This window comes from Chelonoidis abingdonii, chromosome 13, assembly GCF_003597395.2.
Source record: "Chelonoidis abingdonii isolate Lonesome George chromosome 13, CheloAbing_2.0, whole genome shotgun sequence".
In the NCBI taxonomy this organism is placed as follows: Eukaryota; Metazoa; Chordata; order Testudines; family Testudinidae; genus Chelonoidis; species Chelonoidis abingdonii.
Window position 1 is genome coordinate 26,762,043 of NC_133781.1, and position 27,046 is coordinate 26,789,088.

Below are 27,046 nucleotides of genomic sequence, written 5' to 3' on the forward strand. Positions count from 1 at the left end.
CCAACCCGCTCCCAGGGATGCACTTAAAACAACCCCCATCCCCTGTTTACAGCCGGGTAGACCATGGCAAATACAGTTGGCGCAAGTATTTTTGACAAAAATGTCAAAGCCAAATCGTTTCATGGAGATACATTGATTTCGACTACGTTTTTGACAGGAAGGCTTCAGAGGTCCAGGGCTCTCTGGTTCCATCTGACTAAATAGAGGGAGCGAGCAACTGGACTGGACAAACTGGACCCTTTCTATCCACAACCCTATTTCACAAAAACACATTTTAAAACCTTGAAAGTACTCATGAAACTGAATCGGCCTCCTCAAGCCAGCTCTTGTGAGATGGTTAGAAACACAAATGAAAGTCACACCAGTCTGTATTCATTAGACGCTCCCCTCGGCCTGGGCTAATGGCCAACTGCCCAGCCCACAAACCGTGACCCTCAGCTCAAGGGTCTACAGAGCCAGGATCCTGGGTCAGCACATTACAGAAACAGGTCTAGAGGTTTTAAATTTAAACCTGAACTGCCTTAAAGTTCATGAGGGGATTGGAGGGCGGGCGGGGGAGGGGGAGAAAGAATCAGACCCATGTCTAATAAATTGGAAAAGTGCATGAAATTGTTAACATTCCTTCACCTTTAACAATCAACGGTTTATTATAACATAGGGAAGGGCATTTATTTTCCCCAAGCACCCACTATTTTGCCTGGCAGTGCTCCTTTAAGCTTCTGAAGTCCTTTGGGATGAAACGTGCCAAATAAGTGCAAGACATTAATTTGTTTTATTAAAGATGATGATACAAAGACAAATACTTTTGGACTCTGCCAAGCCCCCTTTGGGAGGCCCCAAACTGAAAGAGACTAAACGAGGTATCGAACAGTCACTAAAGTTCAAACATTTGGAATGTGGCAGGGAGAGAGCTGCTCATAAAAAGACCGTCTCTGCATCGACATTCACCTGCCCTTTCCATATAGGGTGAGGTCCCTGTAGGGAGAGAGCTTCTCTTCTCCCCTCCCCTGACTGCTTCTCCACCCCTAGGCCCCCTCACCTTGCCTCATGAGACCTTAGGTCCAATCCTCTGGTGTGGCTTTTTCCCTCCGCCCCACTCTGCTTGCTGGATATGGTTCTAGATCTGTCCCCTTCCTTCCAGGGGATGGGGATTGGTTCGCTTCCTCCCCTCCTTCCTGGCCTGCAGCTTTATGTTCTTGGCTTAAACCCCTTTCTTTTGGAACCCTACTCTACACAGCCTGCCTCCCTCGCTAGGCTTCAGCCCGCTTGTAACGTAGTTTGTAACAGGGCTAAGCATGGATGCAAACCCTGCACCGTTGCACTAGGTAAGGTGACCAGATAGGAAGTGTGAAAAATCAGGATGGGGGTGGGGGGTAATAGGTGCCTATATAAGAAAAAAACCTCAAATATTGGGACTGTCCCTATAAAATCGGGGCTTTAGTCACCCTAGCATTAGGCTGCAAGTGCATTTGAAGGTGGCTCCCAAACACAGGCCTGATCCAAAGCCCACAGATGCCAACGGGAGCCTGTCCACTTCAGTGACTCAGAGTCCTGGTTAACAGCTCCAGGGTAGACAGAGCTTGAGACCCATGAAAGAGACAGGGAGTCCACTGCTGTCACTGGGAGGTCTGCAGCAGCAGGTTTCTAGCATGGGATCCTAGCATGGGTAGCTTTTGCTTTTGTTTCCCTCTACGACCTCTACGGGCTGAGAAGCAGACTAAGAGGCAGACACAGTAAGGTGACTTCAGAGGATGCCCAGGAGGTCAGAGATAATTCATATAGTGGAGCCTGTAAAACACTGGCAGCCTCTGATCAGCCAGGCAAGGCTTGGAAGGTAGGATCTGGAAAGAGAATTATGCAGCCATATCTGTTCGAACGAGGGAATTCGCTATTTCCCCATTTCGTTCCTCGTCTCCAGTACCTATGAGTTTTAAACAATATGCTGGGCCGGGAAAAGGCATACTTCAGCATTGCTGGGGCTCAGCACTGTCTAGACTTCAAAACACAACACTGCACACCCTTCCTTGAACTCCTGCCACTGCCTTTCTCAACATTTCCTACACATGGAAGCTGAGAGCCCTTCGCGTTGCCAAAGTCTCAATCATACTAACGAGCCCCTAGTTCCTGTAGCATCTGGCAATTGGACCTGCTGAACTTACAGCAGGTGTTAGCAAAGTTCATTTCCAAAACCACATCCATCTGAAAAATTCACCTTCACTTCCCATTATGGAATGACAGCATCTCCCTTCAGGCTGACGGAGAGAGAGAGAGAAGCTTGGAGCTTCCTGGAGGGACTGCTTCCTAATAATTATGCTACAGGGGTAAGCTTTCTACTGGCGTATTACTGTCAGGCCAAATTTCTGCCTAAATCCTGTCAGAAAGGAGATACCTCTTGTAGCTTGGAAGCACGTCCTCTTTTCTATAAAACCAGCTATGTCCAGAGACCCGAGGTCACAGCTGCCCTAAATAACCTGCTCTTTCTCGCTTATGTCCTTTCCAACTTCTTATCTGTATCTTAAGGGATCTGTGGTTCTACAAATCTGGTTACCCTTAAATGAGTTTAGATTTCTCATATACTGAGGTGTTTATTTAATATAGTGTAGAGTTTCTCACTCTGTGGGTTTTCATTGCAAAGAATGGGACCTGGCTGTCTCTGAGTGCAGTCCAAGTGAAGAGAGTTTATAAGGAGAAGGCACAGGGTTTGCCTAACCCCACGATCTAAGTAACTCCTTAAAACCTTGTTTCTACCCCAGTCATGCCTCCTCTGCATCCCTCATGATGTGGCTCAGCCTGAACCCTTCAGTGCTGACAGGAGTGAATTTCCAGTTGCCTCTTGTTACCCTTACAGCGTGCATCAGGTCCATGACACATCCAACCCCTGCAGGCTTTGGTTATGTGCTGGCGAATGGGTTTGCCTCACCGCTGTTCTCTACTGGATGGACTGTCAGACCTGCTCCATTATCAGCTCATTTCACCCTCTGGCTATCTTAGGTACTTTATAGCCCTCATAGGATTTCACAGTTATTAATGTCCTTTATCTCACCACACTCTATGAGGCAGGGAAATAATATCCTCAGTTTTAGAAATGGGGAACTGAGGCACATGGTAGATTGAGTGACTTGCCCCATGTGACACACCATGACCCTGCAGCTGAGCCAGGAATTAAACCTATGTCTTTTGAGTCTTAGTCCAGAATGCTAATTGCTATGCCCTTCTTCTATCGAGTGGCATGCCCCTAGGAGTGATAGAACCAAAACTAACCCTAGAGGTCATTTAGCTCATGTAACAGAGGCCTATGTTTTTGGAGCTCAAGGTGTCAATTGCCATGGGATGTCCTGTGATTGTTTTCAGAAGTGACTAGAGATTTTGAGTTTCTCAATTTTTGGGTGCCTAACCTGACATCCCTTAAAGGGGTCTGATTTCCAGAAGGTGGGTGTTCTGTACTTTCTAGAAACCAGGTCCCTTTAAGGCACATGAACCCGGGCAGCTCCAAATGGAGGCAACCAGAATCACCACTCACTTTAGACACTTGAAACCCCAACCCAAAATTTTGACCCAGAGAAAAACACACTCAGCAAAAACAATTTTTCAGGTGTTTGATCACGATGGGGCTGATTCCAGCCCCACAGCTCTGACCCGGCAGCTCTAATCTGATAGGCTAGAAAATTAAAACAAATCAATGAAAAGCTCCACGTTAGGACTCCGACTGTCTGATGTAGATATGACCGTGTGTGATAGATAATGTATTAGCTTGAGCTGTAGCTTTAAAAAAACAAAACCAAATGTCATGCGTGAATATGAAGGGTGCGCTCATCTAATGGCAGGACACCTAACGGTAATTAAAACATTCAGCAAATGGGAACAGATCCGCAAACACTTAAGTGCCCTAAGCCCACCTAATACAAGAACGCGGAAGGTGCACCTGCTAAGCAGAAAGGCAATAATCCTACTGCCTTACATTCCACAGCACCTTCCATCAAAGGATCTGAAACCAGTCTCATTAATTCAGTTTCCTCCACAAGGCGGGTTTTACACATGGGGATGCAGAGGCACAGAGTGTACGTCATGCAGGAAATCTGTGGCAGAACCCAGGAATCCTGGCTCCATGTTTCCTGCTCTAACGCCTACCCAGCATGGCACCTGGTACTTAAGGGCTTGATCTCAAGCATTGGAGTCAAAGGAAAGAGTCTCTAATTGCTCACTGTTCGAGCTGCTTGTGGATTTGGATAGTGAAACACATCCAGATATATAATACTGCAGTGTATTGTGAGCTCTCCAAAGCAGTAAGATGGCAGATTTCTTTGTCTTCCCAGACAGCTGGAACAGATTTTACATTTGACAAAAAAGTCTGATATATGGGCTTTCAAACAGCACTCTGAACAACGCGCTTATGTGTGTTTTAACAAACATGTTCATGAAGGCAGGGTTTGCAGCCAGCCCACTAAGAGTTGGCTGCAAGCTGCTCCTAACTTGGAAGGAAAAGTGCAGAAAATCTGTGTCCAGGCTAAACAAATCTGAGCACATGCACCCATTCAGCCTTGAATCTCGGAAGTCTTTGACTGGCCAGTAGCTCCAGGTGGTCAGAATTTGCAGTCTTGCTGGTTGATTTCTATAGGGCCATTTCAATTCAGACCCCAAATGATGATGTGGGTGCTGTTCTGCACGCTCCTCCCAATTAGATAACCACACAGTTATTACCATCTCCAAACTTCAGAGCAAGGCAAATTGACCCTTTTAGATCCTCACTCAGCAAAACACTTAAGCACTTGCTTCATGCTAAGCATGTTCTTAAGTCCATCTCTATTCTGCACTGAAACATGTGCTTAACTTTAAGAACAGACTTCAGTTCCCCTGACTTCAGTGGGTTTTAAACACCTGCTTACGTGCTTTGCTGAGCTGGCACCTTCATGCATCTGACCTATTATGTAATACTATCCATAGATGTGGGATTTCCTTCCTGAGCTCCATTGTGATCAGGTGGCATGAAGAATGAGATTTAACTTCCCTGATCTGATTATGCATATGGCAATAGTGGTAATCCAATTATCTAGCCTTTTAAAAATGCAGCCACACTATTTGACTCTCTGCTCCAGAAACGCAGAGTTCACAGTGAATATATTTCTGCTTATTTTAGAAGATCTGAAAGTATTTCCATTATGGGCATTTGTTCAGTTTAATGTGTACCGGGGTCACTTTGTGTCCTCCCTCCACTCTTGGGCTAGGAATTTTCTGGGCAGTGCTGATTTTTTTCCTTTGTTTTTAGTTAGCTTCTTTTGTTGGTACCCAAAGACCTTTGGGTGTTCGCACCGCATCATGAGAATATTTTATTATTATTTATCACAGTTATGAATGCAACTCAGTTTACTGCATGGCCCCTAATGATTTACACAATTTCCTGGAACCCATATTGTGCAAAGTGAATGGAAACCTCACAGCTGTGCATTCCTTCAGTGAGAAGTGCAGTCCGGTTCCAGTCTGTTTCTTAGCAATAAGTCAGGCCTGTGCAATCTATGAAACAGCTTGGCAGCCGCGTAAAACTGTCTGACTGTTAGAACAATTTGTTGCTCACTTATTCTGGGTCCTGCCCTGAAGTCCTGACTCCAGTAAACCCATCCCTCCATTTCCAATATTTACCAATTGGCTTCACTGAGTTTTGGCTGTGCGAAGCCTTCAAGATTGGAGCTTTAGGAGCACTTCTGACACTCTGAAAATGACATGTTTTGTTTTTTTTCACTCAGCAATTGCAGAACATTCAGTTCATTTTAAAGAGGAGGCAAACAAGCAGCAGACTGGGATTTGGCTGCAGTAATGAATTCAGCTCTTCCCAGCCTCACTAGGTATACATTTCTCCCTGAAACCTAATTAAAATACTTTAATATCCATCTTTCAGCACCTTTTGTGAAGCTGGATGACAAACAATGAGTCACTCTATTTTATAATTACATAAATGTTAACTTGTTTTAAAAGGAGACACATTTGGGGCCAGATCCTAAACTTTCCCTCTGGCTACTTTGGGCTGTGCACACTGCACAGGAACCTGGTCTAGACGGGCAGCAGGGGATTCCCAAGGTTTACAGCAGCATCTCCCAAAGTGCAGGTTGTGCTGGACTAGCTGGGGGTGGAGAGCCATGAAGGTGTATGGACTGAGCTGGGTAGGTTGTAACAACACATGGCGTGGGTACAAGGGGATCAGTGGATTACATTTTCCTGAAAGGAGAGGGAATTAGACTTCAAAAGTCTGAGATATGCTGGCATGGGGAAAGGGAAGCATAGTGGGAGTGGGGAACAGATGGGAGGAGGCCAAGAGTGGAGTGTACTGTGTTCCAGCTGATCCTCACCTGTGCAATGGCTGTAAGGGCTCAGAACGAACCAGCCTGTCCAAGAGTGGCCCTTAGGCTGTTTTAACTTGCACGGGGAGCTGGTTTCACCCCTGGCTGCCCCCAGGAATGGGGAAGGTGTATTGCAGCCATCTTTGCCCCCTGTTCTGTCAGTTACATAGAGAGCGTGAGGTCTCACTGTCCTCCCAGAAGAGCTGAAGTTAAGGGCTAACTCTTGAGAATATGCTCCTGATTCTTAAGGCGGATCCCACTGTGGGAAAACACTTACCCCGCAGTTGCTCTCTCTCCTCCATTGTGCTTCCCCCACTGATCTCCTGGTTTACCTTCTCTTCTGTCTCTCCCTCCACATTTCTGACAAGCTCCCCTGAACTGAAGAGCTGCCCATCAGTATATGCCGGCTGCTTGGTTGGCATTGGTTTTTTCCTGATTTCTTGTCTCTCACTCCAGGGGTCTCTGATAAAAAAAACAAAAAAAACAAACTTAAAATAAAAAGGTGCTACTGCTAGACTGGGTTAAATATCTGTAACCAAACCTGGGACTGATCATCACAGGCAGCCAGAGAAAATGTGAAACCCAAACCCTAATGGATCAGACTCATCTTACCTACAAAAGGTGTGGGGAGCTCCATTACAGGAGGCATTGGAAACAGGAAGCTACTATTGAGAATAATCTTGGATTGGGAGGCAGCTGGATTACACCACTTTCCCTGATGGCCTTTTCCATCTGTGATTTCTCTGATTTACACCACAGTCACAGATAGTCATATTAACCCTGTTTCTATAAAAGGAAAAGACAATGCTCCAATTGACGTAAGTGGTGCTAGATGCCATAAAGAACATAGAAAGAACTGCCTCATGTGTTAGTCCATATGGTATTAAGATATCTGGCCATACTGGCAACTCAGAGTATGGCAGTGATTCCTAAAGACAGAGCAATGGGGAAAGGGGAAAGGAGAAAGTATCACCCCACCTGCGTTAACATTCTCTTGCCATATCAGCCCAGGTCATTTCACAGCCTGAAAAGTTCACTTTTCATTAAACGCATCGAAACTTGGAAAATTCAGCATAGTTTGACATAAAAATTCATCTTCACTAGAATGAAACGTCACATGTCCAAAACCAGTGAGTTTGCTCAAAGATACTATTGTGCAGAAATCCATGACATTCCCCTCGCTCCCCATCTGGACCAGTTCCGTGAAATCAAAACCGAATGTGAAAATCTCAAATACTGCGCATGTCACTACAAATATTTCACATGGCTGTACATAGCCCTGTGGCCAACATAGGAACACCATAGAAGTAGAAATTCAACAGTTTAAGATTGGAAGAGGTTAAAACCACAACAGAAGACAGTCCCAGGTCAATAATAAATTGAATTTATTGGTTGAATTTTATGGACACTAGTCAGATACCAATGCCTTCGAATAACAATAGCAATGGTTGAGCTGCAGAGTCCAACCTTGACCTAGCAGTAGTTTTAAAACCGGCTTATTAACTGGAATGGCGTGATACTTGGTTTATACCTAAGTTTACCAAATCCCTTCTCTTTATATTGTACTTTGGTTTCAGCTTGTGGCTGCAAAGCCAGTAGAGGTGACTTACTTGCAGTCCCCCACGCCACCCAGTCGCAGCAAGTGGCAAGGCGAGAACCAAACAGACGTGCTTTCCCACAGGAAGTAGGCCAATTCAAGGGGAGCTGAACAAGCTAGACTTTCTGGAGTTTGTTCTGTTGAGAAGATGGTTAACTTCTACTAAGAAAGTCTTTGTGAGAGAATAAGCTTCAACCAGACTGTTCTCTCTATGTAATATTCATGTCTGTCCGAAGCTGTTTACTGCGACTATAGGTAGCAAATAAAATAGACTAAGGTAATGTATGGCCACTCATTTCTCTTCTGAAAAGAAAATTCCTTGGGCCAGATTCCTTACGGTGGCATAAGCAGGCACAGCTCCACTGCAGACCATTGAGTTGAGCCAACTTAATTCAGCCCAGAGTCCAAAGCTTCCTGACAGCCTGGAAGCTATGACAGAATCAGACACTTTATCCATTCCCATGTCCCTGAAAGAATTCAGATTCTCCATCTAATAGTCACACACAGCCAGCTAAATGACTATGCTTGCTGGGAGAGGCAAGCTGGTGTAATGCTTCTGAGCCCAACATGACTCCACTGGTGGTTAGCTTGGTTCCTGGCCAAAGCAATGAAATTGGAAGGAAGTATGTGGCTTCTCTTTGGTAATTTGTGGTTTGACCATCTGCAGGGAGCTTGAGTAGGCGAGCATCTCTCTCTTTCTGCCTACCCCTCTTCCACAGCAGACCAACAGTCCAAGAGCAGTGATAGTCTCTATCGCTATAATAAATGACACTTCTATAGAGCTTGCAAGGCTGCACTGAAACTCTGCATTCAGCTCCGGCACCTCAGTAACAGAAAGATGGAGAGGAAAGAACAGCAGCAAAATGATTGCTGGATTAGCGGGGCTGGTTTATGATGAAAGAGCTTGGCTAGGGGGGATGAGATAATCACCTACAGCAGGGGTAGGCAACCTATGGCACGGGTGCCGAAGGTGGCACACAAGCTGATTTTCAGTGGCACTGTCACTGCTCAGGTCCTGGCCACCGGTCTGGGAGGCTCTGCATTTTAATTTAAATTTTAAATGAAACTTCTTAAACATTTAAAAAACCTGTTTACTTTATATACAACAATAGTTTAATTATATATCATAGACTTATAGAAAAAGACCTTCTAAGAACATTAAAATGTATTACCGGCACGCGAAACTTTAAATTCAAGTGAATAAATGAAGACTTGGCACAGCACTTCTGAAAGGTTGCCGACCTCTGACCTATAGTATCAGAGGTGTGCAAAGGGTGGAGATGAATGGAGGCCATACCTATGGGTCATGGGATGAAGGCAAGAAAAGGAGCATTGACGATATCAGGGGAGCCTTTCTGGCAGTGAGACATTAAATAGTGAAGGAGTCGTTCACTGGATATGACAGAGGCCTCATCACGTGGCAGGCAATTTTAATCTAGGAAATAGCTCTACACCAACGGGAGGTGCACTGGACAAATGAGATGAGTGTTGAATCTCTAATTTCTGTGATTAATGTGGAGATCATCATTAGGGGTTACGATCAGGGAAACCGTTTTTAAATCAGTTTTTCCATTAGATGCCTATTTTTCTAGGGTATCCCATACCTTCCCTCTCATCTGCCCCAACTTTCGCTTTGGCCTGAAACATACTTGTACATGGCCAGAGAGAAATGTTTGCTGAATACAGCTGAGGAGGGTGAGGAGGGAAAAGTACATTCATGTCATTTTTAAGATGCAAGATTACAAAAAGCTAAAAAATAGATGTTTGAGGTTTCTGAAGCCATTTGGCATTCCTGGGTGGGAGTTGATGAGGCTCTGGGTTTTTGTTATTATTTAGACACCCTTACATTTTGCAGGGCTATTTCTCTTCAGTGTGGGTCTGTGTGGGTAGTAAAGCAGAGTAAAGCAGAGAGTATTTTGGGGAAAAAAAACAAAGTTAAAAATGGCCTGGTTATCGAGTTTAGAAAAGTGCTCATTGCATGTGCAACCACTTGTGTATGTTTTTTTTTTTTTTTTAAAGAGCTCAAATTTGCAGTAGATTTTGAGGATGTGGACATGCACAAAACACAATGAAATATATATGGGAAAACAACTGAAGCAGGCTCCTCTTGAGCTGAGATCCTGAAGAATAGATATATTTCATACTTTATTATGCATTTCCTGATTTATGTTATCTTGTATCTAGTACTGTGTGAACACTGGGAGTGTGGGTTTGTACAGGAGTCAGCTAAACCTTCTGGTGGGCTCAGGTTGGATTGTTTCAAGGTTGAGATAAAGGTCCACACAAATGAAGAACTCTCTGCTGAATTCATTGAACGCTCAAACTCAGAGAACAGTGTTGATCCGATACGCTGTGCTCTGATGGTCATCATATAAGTTTTAGTAACTGTTGCACCAAATTCAATTCTTGTGGGTATCTAGTTATACTTCGAACCTCATCTTCAGCGCTGAAAGATTCCCACTAAATCCTGCATGCTCAGAAGAGAATCCTATTCACTAGCATCAAGGGTTAAACAGCTTTTGACCTCTCTGTGTCTGTCTCTATTAGGGGCCAGCATACACCTAATCTGTCCTAGGACAATTGCTGTGGATCTTATTCTTCCTGATTCAGGCTTTGTCTACACTACCACAGGATCGACACTGCTGTGATCGATGCACCGGGGGTCGATTTAGTGGGTTTAGTGAAGATCTGCTAAATCGACGGCAGACTCCAGTACTCCAACAGGAATGAGAGGAATGAGGTAAATTGATGGAAGAGCATCTCCTGTCGACCCAGCATGGTGTAGACACCACAATAAGTCGACCTAAGCTACGTCGGCTCCAGCTACATTATTCACGTAGTTGGAGTAGCGTAACTTAGGTTGACTTACCGCAGTAGTGTAGACATAGCCTCAGTATTGACTCAATGTCAATCCAGTTAGTCAAGAATTATTTCACTTCTTTCTGTTTCTTTCTCCCAGCATTGGACAATTGGACTATCTTCTCAAACAGTAACAGTCAATGGCTCAAGTCGTGGGCTCAGTTACACAGGTGTGTAAATCCAGAGCGACTCTGCTAATTTCAGTAGGATTACTCTGGATTTACACCAGAGTAACTAGTGTTTGGACCACAGTTTTGATGTCACAGACACCACTTAGAGAAAAACAGTCACTCCATCAGATTTTGTAAGAGAAATAAATAACCATGCTTCATTCTCCCAGTAGCACTGCCATGCTGTGTGAGAGTTTCTTGAAGGAGATATTCTTATGGCTGCAGAGGTTTGCACTCAGATGCTGGACAAATCTCTCTTGATCAGAGCTGACAGAGTTATAAGAGATCCACATTCTTTACTTGCCAGGTTCAAGCACTTATTAACTATTAACTCTCAGGTATTCTCCGATCTGAACATCTAAAAACACACAAACATTACAGTTTCCTTTTTCCTGGTCCCAAAGCACATACTGACTTGTCTAGTAAGTGCATCCCATTTGATATTTTCTTTACTCATTACTTCTTTCAAATGGAAGAAAAAGAACTTCTGTTAAAACTCCAGTTAACTCTCTTTGTTCAACTAATGCTTCCTTGTAAAACCTTAATATCGCTAGTTTTTCTCTCGGGTTAATTAATACTTGATTAGTCATCTGGAAAGGTCATGGATGTTTATCAATAATATCAGTGAGATGATTGTCTTCCAAAAATTCTAGTATCTGTAAAATAATTCGGCATTCTTGATAACAGCTAGACACAGATCTTTATTTACTCTTTTGCAGTGAGTGGAAATTAATTTTGTTTGGCTATGAAAGAATTAATCCCAACTCACAGGGTAGGTTTGTCCAAAGCTTCTTTGGTATCATTTTTCCTATCTGACTTTTTCTTTGTGAATATAATGCTTTTTTTCCTGGGTGAAACAGCTGGATTTGTGGAAAGAAACTGGAAAAACTTAGTATAATAGGCCTGACTTTGGTGAAAGTTGTTGATCTGAGTACTCTGCTGTTTTTGTGGACTGAAGGGAAATTGAAAAATCTGGCACTTTACAAAACACTGTTTATAACTTCAGCTATTAAGAAAAGCTGGACTAAAGACATTTACAAATCATCTGATAACCTTTTCAGAGCTTCTGTCTACTTCAAATTAACAGTGTTTATTCTCTTCACTTCTAGTTCTAGCTCAGTGTAATCAGTTGGCAAATCTTCAGTGACTTTAGTTAGGAGCTTGGACTGTTGCTTGCACATGCAAAATTTTCAAAAAAGATTTACTTTTACTACTTCCTTGCTTGTTCCTCCCAGTTGCTGGTTTACTGAACCTACCCTGTGCAAGGACTAGATTTATAGAGCGTCTGCCTCTCCTTTGGAGAAGACTCTGAATGTAGATTATTCCAGGAATCAGCAACAGAAATACTGTAGGGGGCCATAGTTTCTTGGGCAAGGCCGGCAGGGGGCATGTAATTGAAACAAGAATTACTGAGGTGACTCGGTATGGGAGTATGGGAATTCCAGAGAGAAATTTAAATCAAAGCACAAATCGGTAAAGCTTGATAATGATGGCTTTTTCCCCCATCCTTGACTCAGGTACCTTTCAGCCAGCATGAAGCCCATGTCTGTGTCTGTACTGAGCTTCTCTGGCAAACATTTCCCTCTGCAGCTAACACAGCTGCAGCTCCTTTCTTGTAGAGAGCCTTACTGTGTGCATGGCCGCCACAACCATTGGCGTTTTGAATGCAGTGCCATTTTGACTTGCTCAGAGAGCAGACTTGTTAAAAATACCACCTTGCCAGTGCTTCCACTTCAGTTAACGTGAGGGAAATGGCACAGATGTGAGCAATAGTGGGAAATTTCCCTCCCCACAACCCTTTGTGTAGACGACTCTTGAGTATCAGCGGTAGCAGGAGAAGAGTAAAGGGTGTTGGGGAGACTGCTTTCCAGGGGACAAGTGTTGCCAATGCTTATGATTGATTTCATGATTTTTCTTTATTTCCCCCTAAAGCTCCAGCTCCTGGAGTCATACGATTACATCATAATCTCAGCTTTCATTAAAAAACAGTAAGTTTCTAGTCCTTGTGGTTGAGGAGAAAAGGTTGAAAATGCGAACCTTTAAAGGCGCCAGTACAAAAAGGTAAATTGAAAGACCCCCGAATGTATCATTTTAATAATCTCAAGGTTTTTATGTCAAACTCATGATTGGAGAGAGAGGGGAGAGTAAGATTAACTCAGCTGAGTTTAACTGACACTGTGGGATCAAGCTGATGAAAGAGGATTTTCTCTCCTACCCGTTTAGAGCTCTCCTCAGCCGGTCATCACATCTGCACAGCAACCTCTCATTTTCCAGCTTATTTAAATAGGAGATTTTCTGTATTAATCTCCTCATAGCTCTCCCACACCCCACAGGATGCTCTGTGGCTACATTCTAGAACTTTAGTTAGGCATGCTAACACCTTTGATATGTAGGCTAATTAACAAAGTTTGTTAACCTCCCTCCTACCGCACATCCCTAATTATCATCTACCACCCCACATGGGGTATCTTTAAACAATTACAACCCTTTCTCAATAGGGACTCCATCCGTAAAGAAATATTTCATGAACACTTTCTTCTGGTCTTCAAACAATCCCCCAACCTCACCAAACTCATCACCAAAAGCAAGCTCCCCACAGACCCACCAACGCAAAGGGGCAGCAGACTCTGCCAGAACAACAGATGCAAAACCCGCAGCCATAGCTCCACTGCTACAATGATCAACACTCCCCCACAACACACCTTTCCGGATTCCTGGGACCTACACGTGCCTATATGTGGCGTACTCATCCAGTGCAAAAAAAATGCCCCTGTAATAACTATGTGGGTGAACCCAGACAATCACAACGCTCTCGAATGAACTCACACAGAAAAATGATAAAAGACAAAAACATCCTGTCACCTATGGGCCAATGCTTTTCCCAAAATGAGCACTCTCTCTCTGACCTCAGTCCTTGTCCTCAAAGGAAACCTGCACAACACCTTCAAAAGACGAGCTGGGGAGCTTAAATTCAATCTTTGTTAGACGCTAAAAATCATGGTTGTAATAAAGACACTGGGTTTATGGCTTATTCTGACACTTCTTTTGGTCACATGACTGCTGGGTGTTAATGGGCCATGTCACCTTGAAAGATCCTTTAGAATATGTGTTAACCACTTATGCGAAACAATCTGTTTCATCTTGTATTCAGCTCTGACACTGAGTCCTTTCCCAGGACCTGAGGTAGAGCTGAGTGTAGCGTGAAAGCTTGTCTCTTTCACCAACAGAAATTAGTCCAATTAAAAAATATTACCTCACCCACCTTGTCTCTCTAATACCAAAAGTATCCCACATTTGCCAAGCCTACCTTAGCTGTTATGCAAACTTCCTATGTGCATCACAGCTCAAATAGCCTTAACATTAAAATTAAAGCATTTTCATATGCCTTAGCACATGATATATAATTTAATCTTGCACCAGGCCAGCAGTTACAAGTCAACAGTGATGAAGAAGGGAGGAGAGAACTTTATCATTTTGAATCTATGGGTACATCCACACCACCTGCCAGGTCTCATCTAGATGTGATAAATCGATCCCCGAACACTTTGCTGTCGAGTCTGGAACTCCACCAGGGTGAGAGGTGGAAGTAGAGTCTACAGGGGAGCCGCGGCCGTTGATCCGGCGCCGTGAGGATGGGAGGCAAGTCGAACGAAGATACATAGACTTCAGCTACGCTATTCTCATAGCTGAAGTTGCGTATCTTAGCTCGATCCCCCCCAGTGTAAACCAGGTCTATGATACAGGAAGGGTGCTGGGGAGAAGATCCCAAGAGATGTGAAGGATCATCTGGAGCGAAAGAGGATGAGCCCTAATGTCACCCAAGGCACCCACGGGGGTGAGATTACATAAGAACTTACATAGTATAGAAACAAAAAGGCTCTTAGCAACCTGCACCTTCATCCCCCGTAGTTGCCCAAACTCTCCTTCAATCTCTTAATGGGAAGCACCCCATCCAGACCTGCCCAGCTGACAAATCAGCCCCTCTCACAATCGGTATTGTGCCTGTTAGTCAAGGCTAACTGAATTCCCCACACACATGACTTAGCATAGACTCTACAAATCCCAGGGCCAGCCTGGCCATTCAGACTGTCCAGGTCAGTATCGATTTGAATTTCTTGCTAGGTAAACTCTGGTCATGACAATGAGATGCCCTGGGAGCAGAGGAGGGATAATTTTCTCAGAAATTCATCACAAAAGTAGCCTTAGAAACAAATGATCAATTTTGGGCTGGAAACTTACTTGGGGTGGGCAAATGTTGATGGATTTTTCAAGTCCCATCTCTTTTCCTGCCCGAAGGTTCCCACAAATTTCCCATCTGGGGTCCACAGTCTGGCGCTTCTGTCCGAGGAGCCGCTCAGAATGAATGAATCTGAACTGAACATGAAGTGCTCGACACTCACCACAGTGCTGTTATGGGCTCTCCAGCTACACAATAAGGGAGGCTTTTCCAGAGAGCCCTGGAACAATGGACACAAGAGAAAGAGACTCAGGTAGCTGATCACTAATCGCAACCTTAAAAAAATCCCAACAGAGAAAGCAGAATCCATGTCACATGAATGGAACCTAGGCTGTGGGATTGATCCGGGTCAATAAAGCTTCAGGTAAGAAGTGGGGTTATCCATGTGAGTGATGCATTTCGTTGGGGCTGACCAACCTTAGGTAAAGGGGGAGGAGTTGTATAACAGATTTTTTTTCCTGTATTTTATCATCCTAAAACCACCAGCATTAATTCCTGGCTAATTATCCTGAAGAGATTCAGCCTTTGACCTTGTGTCCAATATACTTAGCATGGATTAACGAACCATTTCACACCCAATCTCATCATTTAATTAGAAAAGGAAGACAGGAAAAACTGAATGCTCCCAGCAGCTAATATGAATTTCCAAAGCAGTGACCAGTCCCTGCTTCCAGAAAGAAGCTCCTCATTACCTTTAAAAATGGAGAATAATGAGCCCAATCTTTTGTCCTTACTCAGGCGAGACTGCCTTGGGCTTAATTAGGATGAGTGAGGGAGACAAGGGTGAAGTTAAAAAGCGAACACATGGACAGCCGCACCATTGGGACATGTACACAGTGAACCTGAAGTAACTATGATCTCAGCATGGTAACCCTCCAACTGCCCTTCCCACCTTTCTCCTCTCTGCTATTAGTTGACTTCACGTATGGGATCAGGAATTTGTTCTGTAAAACACCTAGCACATTGTATGTATTGTATGTACTGTATACATCATTGTTAATAACACTGTGTGACTGGCTCCAGGGACTACTCCAGCTGTGGTGTTAGTAAGATGCTTATCGCTCCAAGTAACTTGTTTACTTAGCAAGCTTGATAATTGTATCGCTTGCTTTCTGCATGAGCTGTGTCTATAAGCCCCAGCATTGGAGATTTGTAAGGGAAGCAATCCTGGTGCTCAGCTCTGTTATTAGCTGAGTCAGCAAGAAAGGAGCACGCTAGAGGCTGAGCTGAACTAATGTAATTTTTTTGCATGCAACATGGCCTTTTGTCTCCTATTTTCTCCATAAAAGTTTTTTTCATCATGGAGTCCCTTCAAAGTAATAAACAGTCTTTGCTTTCCTGCCAGAGATATATAGTGAATGTGGGAGACATATTTGAGGGGAATGCCTGAAGGCCATAGTTAAGATGGTGATGCTACAAACTACCATAGCCAAAGTTCATGCTTACAAACTGGAAGTTCAGGGAAACCCCAAGAGTTCCTGTTCAGGAAGAATGGACCAGTGGGTAGAGCAGCGGTCCCCAACCTTTTCTGGGTGGCGGGCGTCGGACGACGATCCACCGAAGATTATGGCCAGTGGATAAGCATCCGCCGAAATGTCGCCGAGAAGCAGCAACGTCAAGAGGCATAGCCGTCAAAGTAGTGTCATCAAGAAGCGTTGCCGCCAAAAATCAGCGGCATTTCGGCAGCAACGCCTCTTGGTGACACTGCTTTTTGGCAGCATTTCAGCGGATGTTTGTCCGCTGGCCAGTACGCGGGCGCACATAGATGCCCTGACGGGCACCATGGTGCCTGCGGGCACTGCATTGGGGACCACTGTGTTAGAGCATTAGCTTGGGAATCTCAGGACCGATTCCCTGCTTCAACAATGTCTTCCTGTGGGAGCCTTGGCAAGTCTCTCTCTGTCTCAATTCCCCCTCTGTAAAATGGTTCTCTGGTAATGGAAGCCATATGGCTTAGATGTTCTGAGCGTTCCCCACCAACCCCTTTGGCCAGTGGAGCCACCCTGATCTCACATATTTCCATACATACATATAGAGAGGCCTCTAATCTGCAGTTCTGTATCAATAGTCAGTAGGACTGACAAGCTAATTGGGGAAAGAACAGCAACCACAGAGCTCTGAGGCCTCAAAATGTGAGGGCTAGTATAGTAATGTGTTCCTTACATTATTCATTGGTGATGAAGGGTTAGAACATGCTGAGAACATCCTGGTGGTTTGGGAACATTTACCACTTGGTGAAATGTTTTAGTAGATTCATAGAGTCCCAGGCCAGAAGGAACCATTGTGATCATCTAGTCTGACCTCCAGTCTAATGGAAGCCAGAGAACTTCCTCACAGTAATTCCCAGAGCAGATCTCGAAGGAAAAACACCTAATCTTGATTTAAACATTATCAGTGATGGAGAATTCACCACCATCCTTGGTAAATTGTGAATGACTCTCACCACTAACAAAGTCATGTGGGTTGAGAACAGTGCTGTAGAAATAGTTCCTACCAGGCTTTCTGGGTGATGGCTAGATGGTCCAGAGGCTCGCTGAGCAGAAGCACTGATAAATGACAGGGGGTAACTATAACTAAATCCTTCCCATGAAGCTCCTGGCAGCAGCTTACTTGACTTCAGAGTCTGGTCTAGTGATTCCAAACCAATGGATAATTCTCAAGCTACTGTAGCTACTATTGGTTGTCACTGAAACTTCTGGAACTTTTCTTCCAGACCTCTGTGAAGTCACCAACTCACTGTCAGGCTTCTCTTATTCAGACACCACAGCACAAAAATGTCTGTGTCCTCACCTGTGGGAGGGGCTTAGCCACATGAAATGGTGGTAGTAGCCAGATGCGCTGGGCAGGTGTGTGCTTGCAAGTGTGCACGTATTAGATCTGAGGGATCTTAAACACAAAGTAGATGACCTCCTGAGGTCCCTTCCAACCCTAATCTTTTATGATCACATTTTCTCAAAAGGAATCTCTGGTAGCTCAGTGAATCACATCTAGTAGTAGGCAGGCTCTTTACGTAAATATTATTATTTATTGTGAATTGACAATGTCTTGTTGGGATGATGAGGCTGTGCAAAACCAGAGGAAAAAGTGTTCCCTGCCCTAAGTATCTGACAACCTTAATCAGACAGAAAATACAGCGCACACCTGTCCGACAGAAGGCTAAACTTCCAGTGATGCGGATATTTTAGCAAATATATTGTAACAATTCCACGAGCACCAAAAACATTTGTCATTCTGTTGCGCACCAAGGCTATTCAGAACTTCGTGGCATCTATGCTAGTGGCAACAGAATATCTGTTTTCCTGGAATTAAAAGCTCGGGTCTTTGCCAGCTGAGGTACAGGTGAATCTCTGCAAACTGTGAGCAGTGTAGTTCCTATGACAAATAGCTGGGAAGTTCTGATCCCATCCAACAGTGCGCGCGTGCTCACACACACACACACGCACACACACACACGCAGACTAGTTTATAAAAACCTAAACTATGCTTATTGAGTTATCACTGAATGACTTGGGCAGAAAACATGAAAACAGAGATTGAACCAAGTCATACAATTTGGATCTGGATCCTGCTGGGGTGCTGGAACAATTTGTATAGTGAGGGTGCTGAGAGCCATTGAACCAAACTGTAAACCCTGTATATAATGGAAGCCACTATAATCTGGGGGTGTGGTGGCACCCCCAGCACCCCTTGTTCCAGCATCTATGGATTCTGCCCCAGTCTAGGGCACTGGGGTTTGTATTCACTCATTTCAGGCCCATTACTAGTTTTGAAGACACATTTGAAGGTCATTTGGCTCACCATGAGAGAATGATAGCTCCAGGTATAAAGGGTGGCATGGAAGAAAGCCCTAAGATGGATAATAGAGACTTTAGAAGTACCTATTCAAGTTTGCCTAATGCCTGTCAGAAACATTAAAAAGATGCCCGATGTTCTCTTGCTTAAGGAAGTGAGCAATGCCCTTGACAAGTGAACTCACTAGGGATAATTAGGAAAGAATTAGCAACACAAATGAACTGGTGAACTGCTTTGTCCCTACATGCCAAGGCCATTTCCTTATACTAAGAATGAAGCGTCAAGATTTACCTGAGTTCTAGGGGACAGCCCGTAATCTGAAATGTCCCAAACCTGAATGAATCCACATGTGTCTCCAGATACAAGAACACTGTTCATCTGATTGGCTGACAATCCAGTCACAGAAACATCCTCTTTTGCTGGGGCATAATAAAAACCTGCAACAACAGGAGAGGATGGAGAGTAACATTTTCAAAAGTGCTGAAGTGACTTAGGAGCTGACATCCCATTTTTAAAAGTGACATCGGCACTTAGGAACCTAAGATCCATTGACTTCAATGAGACTCAAACGTCTACTTAGTCCTTGCCTATGCTGGGGGAGGAGAATAGACCTAATAGCAGGAGAATAGCGTAGCTGAAGTTGACGTATTTAGGTCTACTTACTGCGGCGTCTTCACGGCACTGAGTCAACTGCTGCCACTTCCCCGTTGTCTCCGCTTGCGCCTCTCACAGCGGTGGAGTACCAGAATCGACAGGAGAGTGCTCGGGGATCAATTTATCGTGTCTAGACTAGATGCGATAAATCGACCCCCGATAGATTAATCACTACCCGCCGTATCGGCGGGTAGTGTGAACCTGCCCTTAGATTGTAAACCCCCTGGGTCAGGGAGCATCTTTTGGTTCTGTGTTTGCACAGTACCTGGCACAGTGGGGTCCTGGACCGTGACTTGGGCTCCTGGGCACTAAGGTAATACAAATAAATAATAAGTGCCTAAGGCCCATATCCCCAAAGGTATTTTAGGTACCTAACTCCCATTGAGATCTTAAGTCCTCTGTCATACATGAAAATAGGACATAGGCATTTTTTAAAATCTTACCCTAACCCTTCCAGGAACTCTGTCAGGTCAGGGCATATGCTACCGTATTTTTTTTTTTAAAAGTTCCTCCTCTGTGTTATTAGTATCACTTAAAATGATTAAAACAGCAAGAGTTATTGAAATCTGCTTCCATTATCAGCAACAATGCTGTTGATTTTAATTCTTGAGCTTCATTCAGCTTGAAATGTGAAGCAGACTAGTAAGTTTCACTTACCTTTCTGGTGATTGCTGTTAGCTTCACTTTTTGGGTCTCGTGTACAGGTAAAATGCTACAATGCTTGGCTTGCAAAGACTGCTGGGGAATGTTATATACAATGCTCCCTAACAGTGCCCATTCAATTTCATGGACTGAATTAAAAACCACGGCCACATTTCTACTGATCTTTATTTTTTGTGTGAAAAAAGCCTCCTAAATTTTGGGCCTTAATGGACCTGACTTCCCTTAGCTAAATAAAGAAACAGAGAAGTAACACAGTCCTTAGAGCAGCCTATTACACTGACACTGTGGAAAGTGGCTTCATTAGGTAGCCATTCAGCAGCACTTGACTGAAGAGAGGATGAAAATTCTTTGTTCCCCTTCTAACTCTGTCACATGGCACCTATTTTTAACACAGGAAAAGGCTTCTCTTCTGCACCATTAGAGTTACATTGGCAGCACAAGCCTCCTCACACTGTATCACACCTGTTATATTAAACAGATGCTATATTTAATACCTTATATCTATATAAGCACCTGTTAGCTAGAAGAATACCAACGTGCTTGCATATATAAAATTAGTCATCCACTACTGAAATGCAGCCACTTCTGGGTTGGAATCTGGCAGCCATTCTGTGCCAACAACACTGAGTAACAGTTCTTGTTGTTGTTTCCCCTTAAAGAGAGAAATATTTCCTTCAGTTGAAATGTTGGAGTGTTTTTGGACAGTTATTCATGTTGGCATTTGGCAGAGAGCATGGGACTCACTCCACAATGGCCAAAACAGTGGGATACTCACCTGGGATGTGAGACAAGTGGCTTTGGAGCAGGGACTTGGATTGGTCTCGAACATGCCAGGTGAGCATCCGAACCACTGGGCTATAGATTCTCTCTCTCTTTGTCCCAATGAATATTTAGTTATTTATACAAAGGGGAACAGCTCTAGCAGGAGTTATCTATAGACAGACAGACTCTCTAATGTAGTTGGGACACACATGCGTGGGATGTAGGAGATCCAGGTGAGTGTCTGAACTGCTGGGCTGTTGGCTATTCTGGGGATTCTCTCTCTCATTTTTGTGTGGGAAATATTGAAAGCTCTCAGTTTTGCTCTGATGTGGAACAAAAACAAATTGTGAAACCTCAACGTGTTTCATGGAATGGAAGCTCAGCATCTTGTAAGGTGTCTCATGGATGTACCCCAAAATCAAGGGCTACTTTAGAAAATATTGGCCTGAAGGTGTGTCCACCCAGCAGCTGGGAGGTGCAATTCCCAGGGCAGGTGAACATTACATGCACCAGCTCTGCTTGAGATAGTGCCTAAAAATCACACAGCAGAAGTTGGGTTGAGCCTGAAGATGTACCCAGGAGACTGGGCAGGACTGTCCTTGGGCAGCTAGCCTGAGTGGTTCACTGTGCTTCTGTAGCCACACTCCTGTTAGGTGCTAGATTGAGCAAAGCTAGTTGTGGTGTTTTGATGTGCTTGTAATTATTAGAACTGGGAGCACTGGATGTTGGGAGCCTGAAAGGACAGGAAACAGGAAGGAGGCAGGAAGAGTTGAGGAGGCTGAGTGAGAGTTACAGAGGGTGCAGCAGCAGCTTGGTAAAGAGGATTCCACTGTAAAAATAAAGTCCTGTTGAAGCTTGTTAGTACCTTGCCTGTCTGATACAACACTAGCATGTGTATGTCTACTCGCCCTAGGTATCATGCCTCCTAGAAGTTATGTAGAGGTATCCTTAGTGCCTCTATGCAAAACCTGAGCCTACTGAAATTAACGGGAGTTTAGCCATTGACTTCAATGGGGCCAGGATTTTGCTCTCTGTGTGTCTGTTTGACTCACTGTTACTGGTAGCCAGCACAGATGGAAATTCCTCAGCTGCAGTGGGTTTCATTTTCAGTAACAGTGCCCCATGTACAATTGCTGCTGCCTGGATTGCCATTTCCCATCCATGAACTCTGTGCTCCCTTTGATGCTTAGCTAAAATGATCTTTTCTAGTGAGTGTGGCTGGGCATTGAATAGCACTTCTTGGTCTTTCTGCATGGTAATTTCTTGTACTTTTCCTGGAGTTAGCTTAAGGCTTGCTCTTTGGTTTTCAGTTTGTATTTTTTTTCCCCCCACAGGGATACTGAAGTGGGACAGTGAAAAAAACAAAAAAAACAAAACAAAACCCAACCCTAGTCACTGCGAAAATACATTTCCCAAGAGAAAGGGTTTGAATATCCTGTTTTTTTAAGCTTTTCTCATGTCATGTTTGGAAGCTTTTCTATCCAGCTAGCACTTTGGTTTTTGTAAATAACATACATTTTCCAATTGTTCTTAGTGCCAGTATCTGAAGTTCCAATAACTGGAATATTGGCAGGATAGGGAGGAGAGAGAATAAATAAGCATCAGATACATCCCTGCTGTTAGACCAGGGAAGAGTTTGGCTCTTTTGGGTCAAATCCTTATTCCAATGAAGTTGATGGATGTGCTTTTAATTCCAAAGGGATCATGATTTGGTTCAATAACATCTTATGTCTCTCAGTAGGATTGTGGTTACAGCATATATTGCCAGAATCCTTTTGAGAGTGAATTTCTGGAACAGATCGGTTAAAGATCAGCACACACCAATGAACATGGATCAGTTTAATTACAATCCAGATTTCACAGTCAAATGCCAACTGCAAGGCCTTTAACACTAAGCTGTGTCTACACTAGCACTTTTGTCGGTATAACTTATGTCACTCAGGGATGTGAAAAAACACACCCCTCAGTGACACAAGTGACATCGACAGATGTGCTGGTGTGGACAGCCCTATGTCAGCGGGAGAGAGCTCTCCTCTCAGCACAGAGCGGCTACATGGCAGATCTTACAGCAGAATAGTGTAAACTTGGCCTCAGCTCTGGTCTACACAACAAACTTATGTCAGTATAACTACGTTGCTCCAGGTTGTGGAAAATCGACACCCCTGAGCAATGCAGTTATACTGAGCGAATTCCTGGTGTAGACAGTGCTCTTTTGACAAGAGGACTTCTCTCGCTGATATAACTACTGCCTCTCGGGGAGGTGGAGTACCTACACCGAGGGGAGAAGCTGTAGAAATTAGCATCAGCTTTAGCTGAAGTTACCATGACTTTCACAGGTAAGTCTTACCAAATTCCCGTTGTTCTGCAAGGACACTCCACCAGCGAAGGTTCCCGGCATCAGAACTCACAAGGATTGCACTGTCTTTTGTAACGCCATCCAGGGATCGATGCTGGAGAAAGAGTAGTTTATCCACTGGAGGATGTGACCTAAAATTCAGTGAAGATGATGTTCAGACTATCCCTAACCCAGTATTTTCTTTAAAGTCCACCTGGCAGGTCAGAACACCCAACTTTTTTTAAAAGGGCTGGTTATTCCCACTGGAAAGGAGGGGAAAGGCCTGGAACTATAAATAAGGTTGTATTTGGGAATACTAAGCTTTTCCTGTGGTTGCTTTCTTCACACAGACATAAACCAGAAAGAACCCCACACATTTAATTGTTTTTATTTAACTATTCATGCCAATTTCTATAGAAGAACCCCCAAATAAATAACTGTCTGTATGTATTGGTTGTTAAATAGCCAACAAAACTCAGCATTGTCTTCAAAGCTTGAGCTACAGGCATCAGAGCGTTGGGAGGAAGAAGTCAAAAGTTGATATGAACTAAGGTCCTGGACTTGCAATGAGTGACATGTGGGTGAACTGCTGTGCCCGTGAAGAGCCTGACTGAAGTCAGTGAGACTCTGTTCCATCACAGGGACCTGCACACAGGTAGCTCATGCAGGACTGAGGTCTAGCTAGTGTATATTTCAAAAAAGTTTGCAATTTTTTGTTCAGTGGCAAAATGTCTCCACAGCTGGTGGCTCGTAGTGGGGCGTTTCATATCACGTGACTGATATTCCTAAACCCGGGGGTAGAATTGCATTTGGCTTCTGTTCAAAACCTTTGCAAAGGGTGTAATTCTCCTCAGTGTCCCTGTCAGCCTAGTAATATTTCATTATCCCACACCACAGGAAACACCATGGAAGCAGGCACACATCTTCCCATTGACATCAGGGAGCTTTGGATGAGGCCCTTCGGTAGATTTTTACACTTAGCCAGGGCAGGAATGGAAGATGAAGTCACACTGCTGTAACTGCGTGGAGAGGCAGACCTCATGTGTTTATTGAGGGTCAGATTCTGCATTCCCTGTTGAGGCTGGGTCCTGCTGATCTTAGCACAGTACCAGTCTATATCTGCAGCAAATTGCAACACGTGCCCCCCGCTGGCTCAGCTGCTACACTGAGGATGGAGCTATGGCTTTAGCCATTCTCCACCCCTTCTCAATCAGGTGCTGCTCAGGTGGCAGGAAGTGGGTGCACGAGGTCTGGGTATAGTCAATGGAGGGGTGTAAGAGAAGTTGTTACTCTCATGGATGCACGGTGCCTTTTAACCATACAGTGTAGACCAAACCCATAAAGCCTGGCTTAAATTTAATGGACCCAATCCTGCAAACCATCCACTCTCAAAATTCTTGTCAACATCCATGTCGTGCAGGATTGGGCCCAATTTCCCCTCAGTGGGGCAGATCCTCTGGTGATGTGAACGGTCATAGCTCCATTGAAGTCAGTGGTGCTAAGACACTCTAAGCCTGCTGAGCAGCTGCTCCAAGGGATTTAAATATGCCAGCTGCCCATGTGCATTCCCAGATTTCACCATTCAAACCTGCAGGCCTATGCAGTCATGATAACACTCTTCACAGCTATAGCCGCTTGTCATCTTCAAAGCACCTTGGAAACATTAATAGCGCTTAGGATGGTGCTTACATTTTGTGAGAAACCTTCACAGTTTGCCCAGCATGCTGAGAATATCTCAGGTAGAGAGAGCAATGCAGATTCTTTAGTGTCAAGCACCTGGTTTTTAAATGTTTTAATAAATAATAATAACAACACCACCACCCAAACCCAGCAGCTTAATCGTGATAAGGAAGATAATCAAGCAGCATGTTGCAGGGAAATGAGACACCAACATCTTCAGCAGTAAGGCTCTAATAAAAACGCCCTCTCCTTTTCATGCTGTTTGTTAAAAGAAAAAAAGAAGGTGTAACTTGGAAATGAAGCAACTCTGTAATGCCCAAGCAAAGCACATTACTTCCCCTGGTCTAATGAATAACTCACCATACGTCATTAAAAGAAAATTGTACCTTTCAGGCTGAGTCTGTCTGAGGTATAGATACACACTCTGGGATTCCACATCCCACACGATAATTTCTCCATCGAAACTGGCTGAAGCAAGGAGCCCAAGAGAAGGACAATAGTCCACAGTCAGGATGTCCTCTTTGTGTAGCTGCCCGCCCTTCCAAGAAGGATGTGCAGTAACACGTAGGGCCTACAAACAGTGGAGAACAGAATAAAGATCAGGTTTTACTAATTTGTTTAATAAGACATACTGGGGCAAATTCAGTGTTGATGTAAGCAGATGTGAAATCCTCTGACTTCAATGAGGTTTTTACCCACTTACTCCAATGTCACTTCTATGGGTGTAACAGAAGGAACCATCTTGTTCATTTAGACACAATCAACGAATACCCTGCTTTTTAACAGGTGGCTATTCCCATTCCATTCCTCCTCCTTTACGCACCCCAGGTGCACAGAAATCATAAAGGACGATTTTCTGATTCCATCCCACTGTGAGCAATGTTTGATCCCGCAACGCTACAAGTCCCATGACTTCAGCTTCTTCCACTGCCTCCAGTTGGTGCAAGTGGTGGCCAGTCTGAATATGCCAGACCTGCTCAAAAGAAAATATATTTAGTTTTATCCACTCACAATGTTAGCCTTATCTTGTCCGGCCCCTCAGCTATGGTGTCTGGTGCCAGAAGGGGAAGGAAATGCAGGAAAGATGATAAATGAAGTGTCTGTCTCAGAGAGCAGACAATCTAAAGGTGAGCTGAACCAAAACTAGGGTCTGATCACAACTGAAAACTTCAGAGAAGTTCCTATCTGATTCCAGAGCAGAATATTGCAGCTTGGGCTATACAGGTCTGTCTCATCTTATGCGCATTTAACATGCGCAATTTCAGCTTTACGTGATTGGCAAAAAAAAAAAAAAAAGAGAGAAAAATAGCAATTGAAATACTGTTTTTGTAGTGCAGGTGATTCTGCCCGCCATTCAACTCAATGTAATTGTAACTATATGCGGTTTTCCCTTTACGCGCTAACAGCGGAACGGAACCCCTATGTAAGATGAAACAGACCTGGATGCTAATTGTCACACTCTGTAGAGTCATCGGAGCTTTGCAAAGATTGTTATTAAGGCTTTTAATAGACACAGTGCAAGCAACATGGTACTTTCTGTCTATCCATATTGAAGGCCATTGTAGTGAACTGACAGTATCTGACTGAAAATCCAACTATGTTAGCAAATGGTGAGCCTGTAAAGTGTGTTCTGATGACTCATTGGGGCAGATGGGAGGTAAGGAAGGTAGGAATGGCACTCTAGGGCAGAGGTGGGCAAACTATGGCCCGTGGGACCCTCCTGCCCAGCCCTTCCCCTGCTGTTCCTCCTCCTCCACAGCCTCAGTTCACTGTGCCACCGATGCAACACTCTGGGCAGTTGGGCTGCGAGATCCTGGGGCTGCAGAGTCCGACCTGACCCAGTGCTCTGTGCTGCACCATGGCATGGCTGGCTCCAGCTGGGCAGTATGGTTGCCTGTCCTGGTGCTCTGGGCGGCATGGCTGTAGCACCGCCAGCCACCGGTGCTCCAGGCAGCGTGATAAGGGGGC

At 44.3% G+C, this 27,046-nt stretch overlaps 1 protein-coding gene across 1 annotated transcript in view; it reads right to left on the reverse strand.

The window, feature by feature from the left end:
• LOC116834824 (cilia- and flagella-associated protein 337-like) overlaps positions 1-27,046 on the reverse strand; it is a 52,417-nt gene that overhangs the window by 5,325 nt on the left and 20,046 nt on the right. Inside the window, exons 12-17 of the mRNA XM_032797156.1 lie at positions 25,902-26,051; positions 25,465-25,649; positions 23,411-23,550; positions 19,276-19,421; positions 15,195-15,412; positions 6,607-6,791 (exon numbers count right to left, since the gene is read on the reverse strand). Of these exons, the coding sequence (XP_032653047.1) occupies positions 6,607-6,791; positions 15,195-15,412; positions 19,276-19,421; positions 23,411-23,550; positions 25,465-25,649; positions 25,902-26,051 (1,024 nt within the window). The remainder of the gene's footprint in view (positions 1-6,606; positions 6,792-15,194; positions 15,413-19,275; positions 19,422-23,410; positions 23,551-25,464; positions 25,650-25,901; positions 26,052-27,046) is intronic.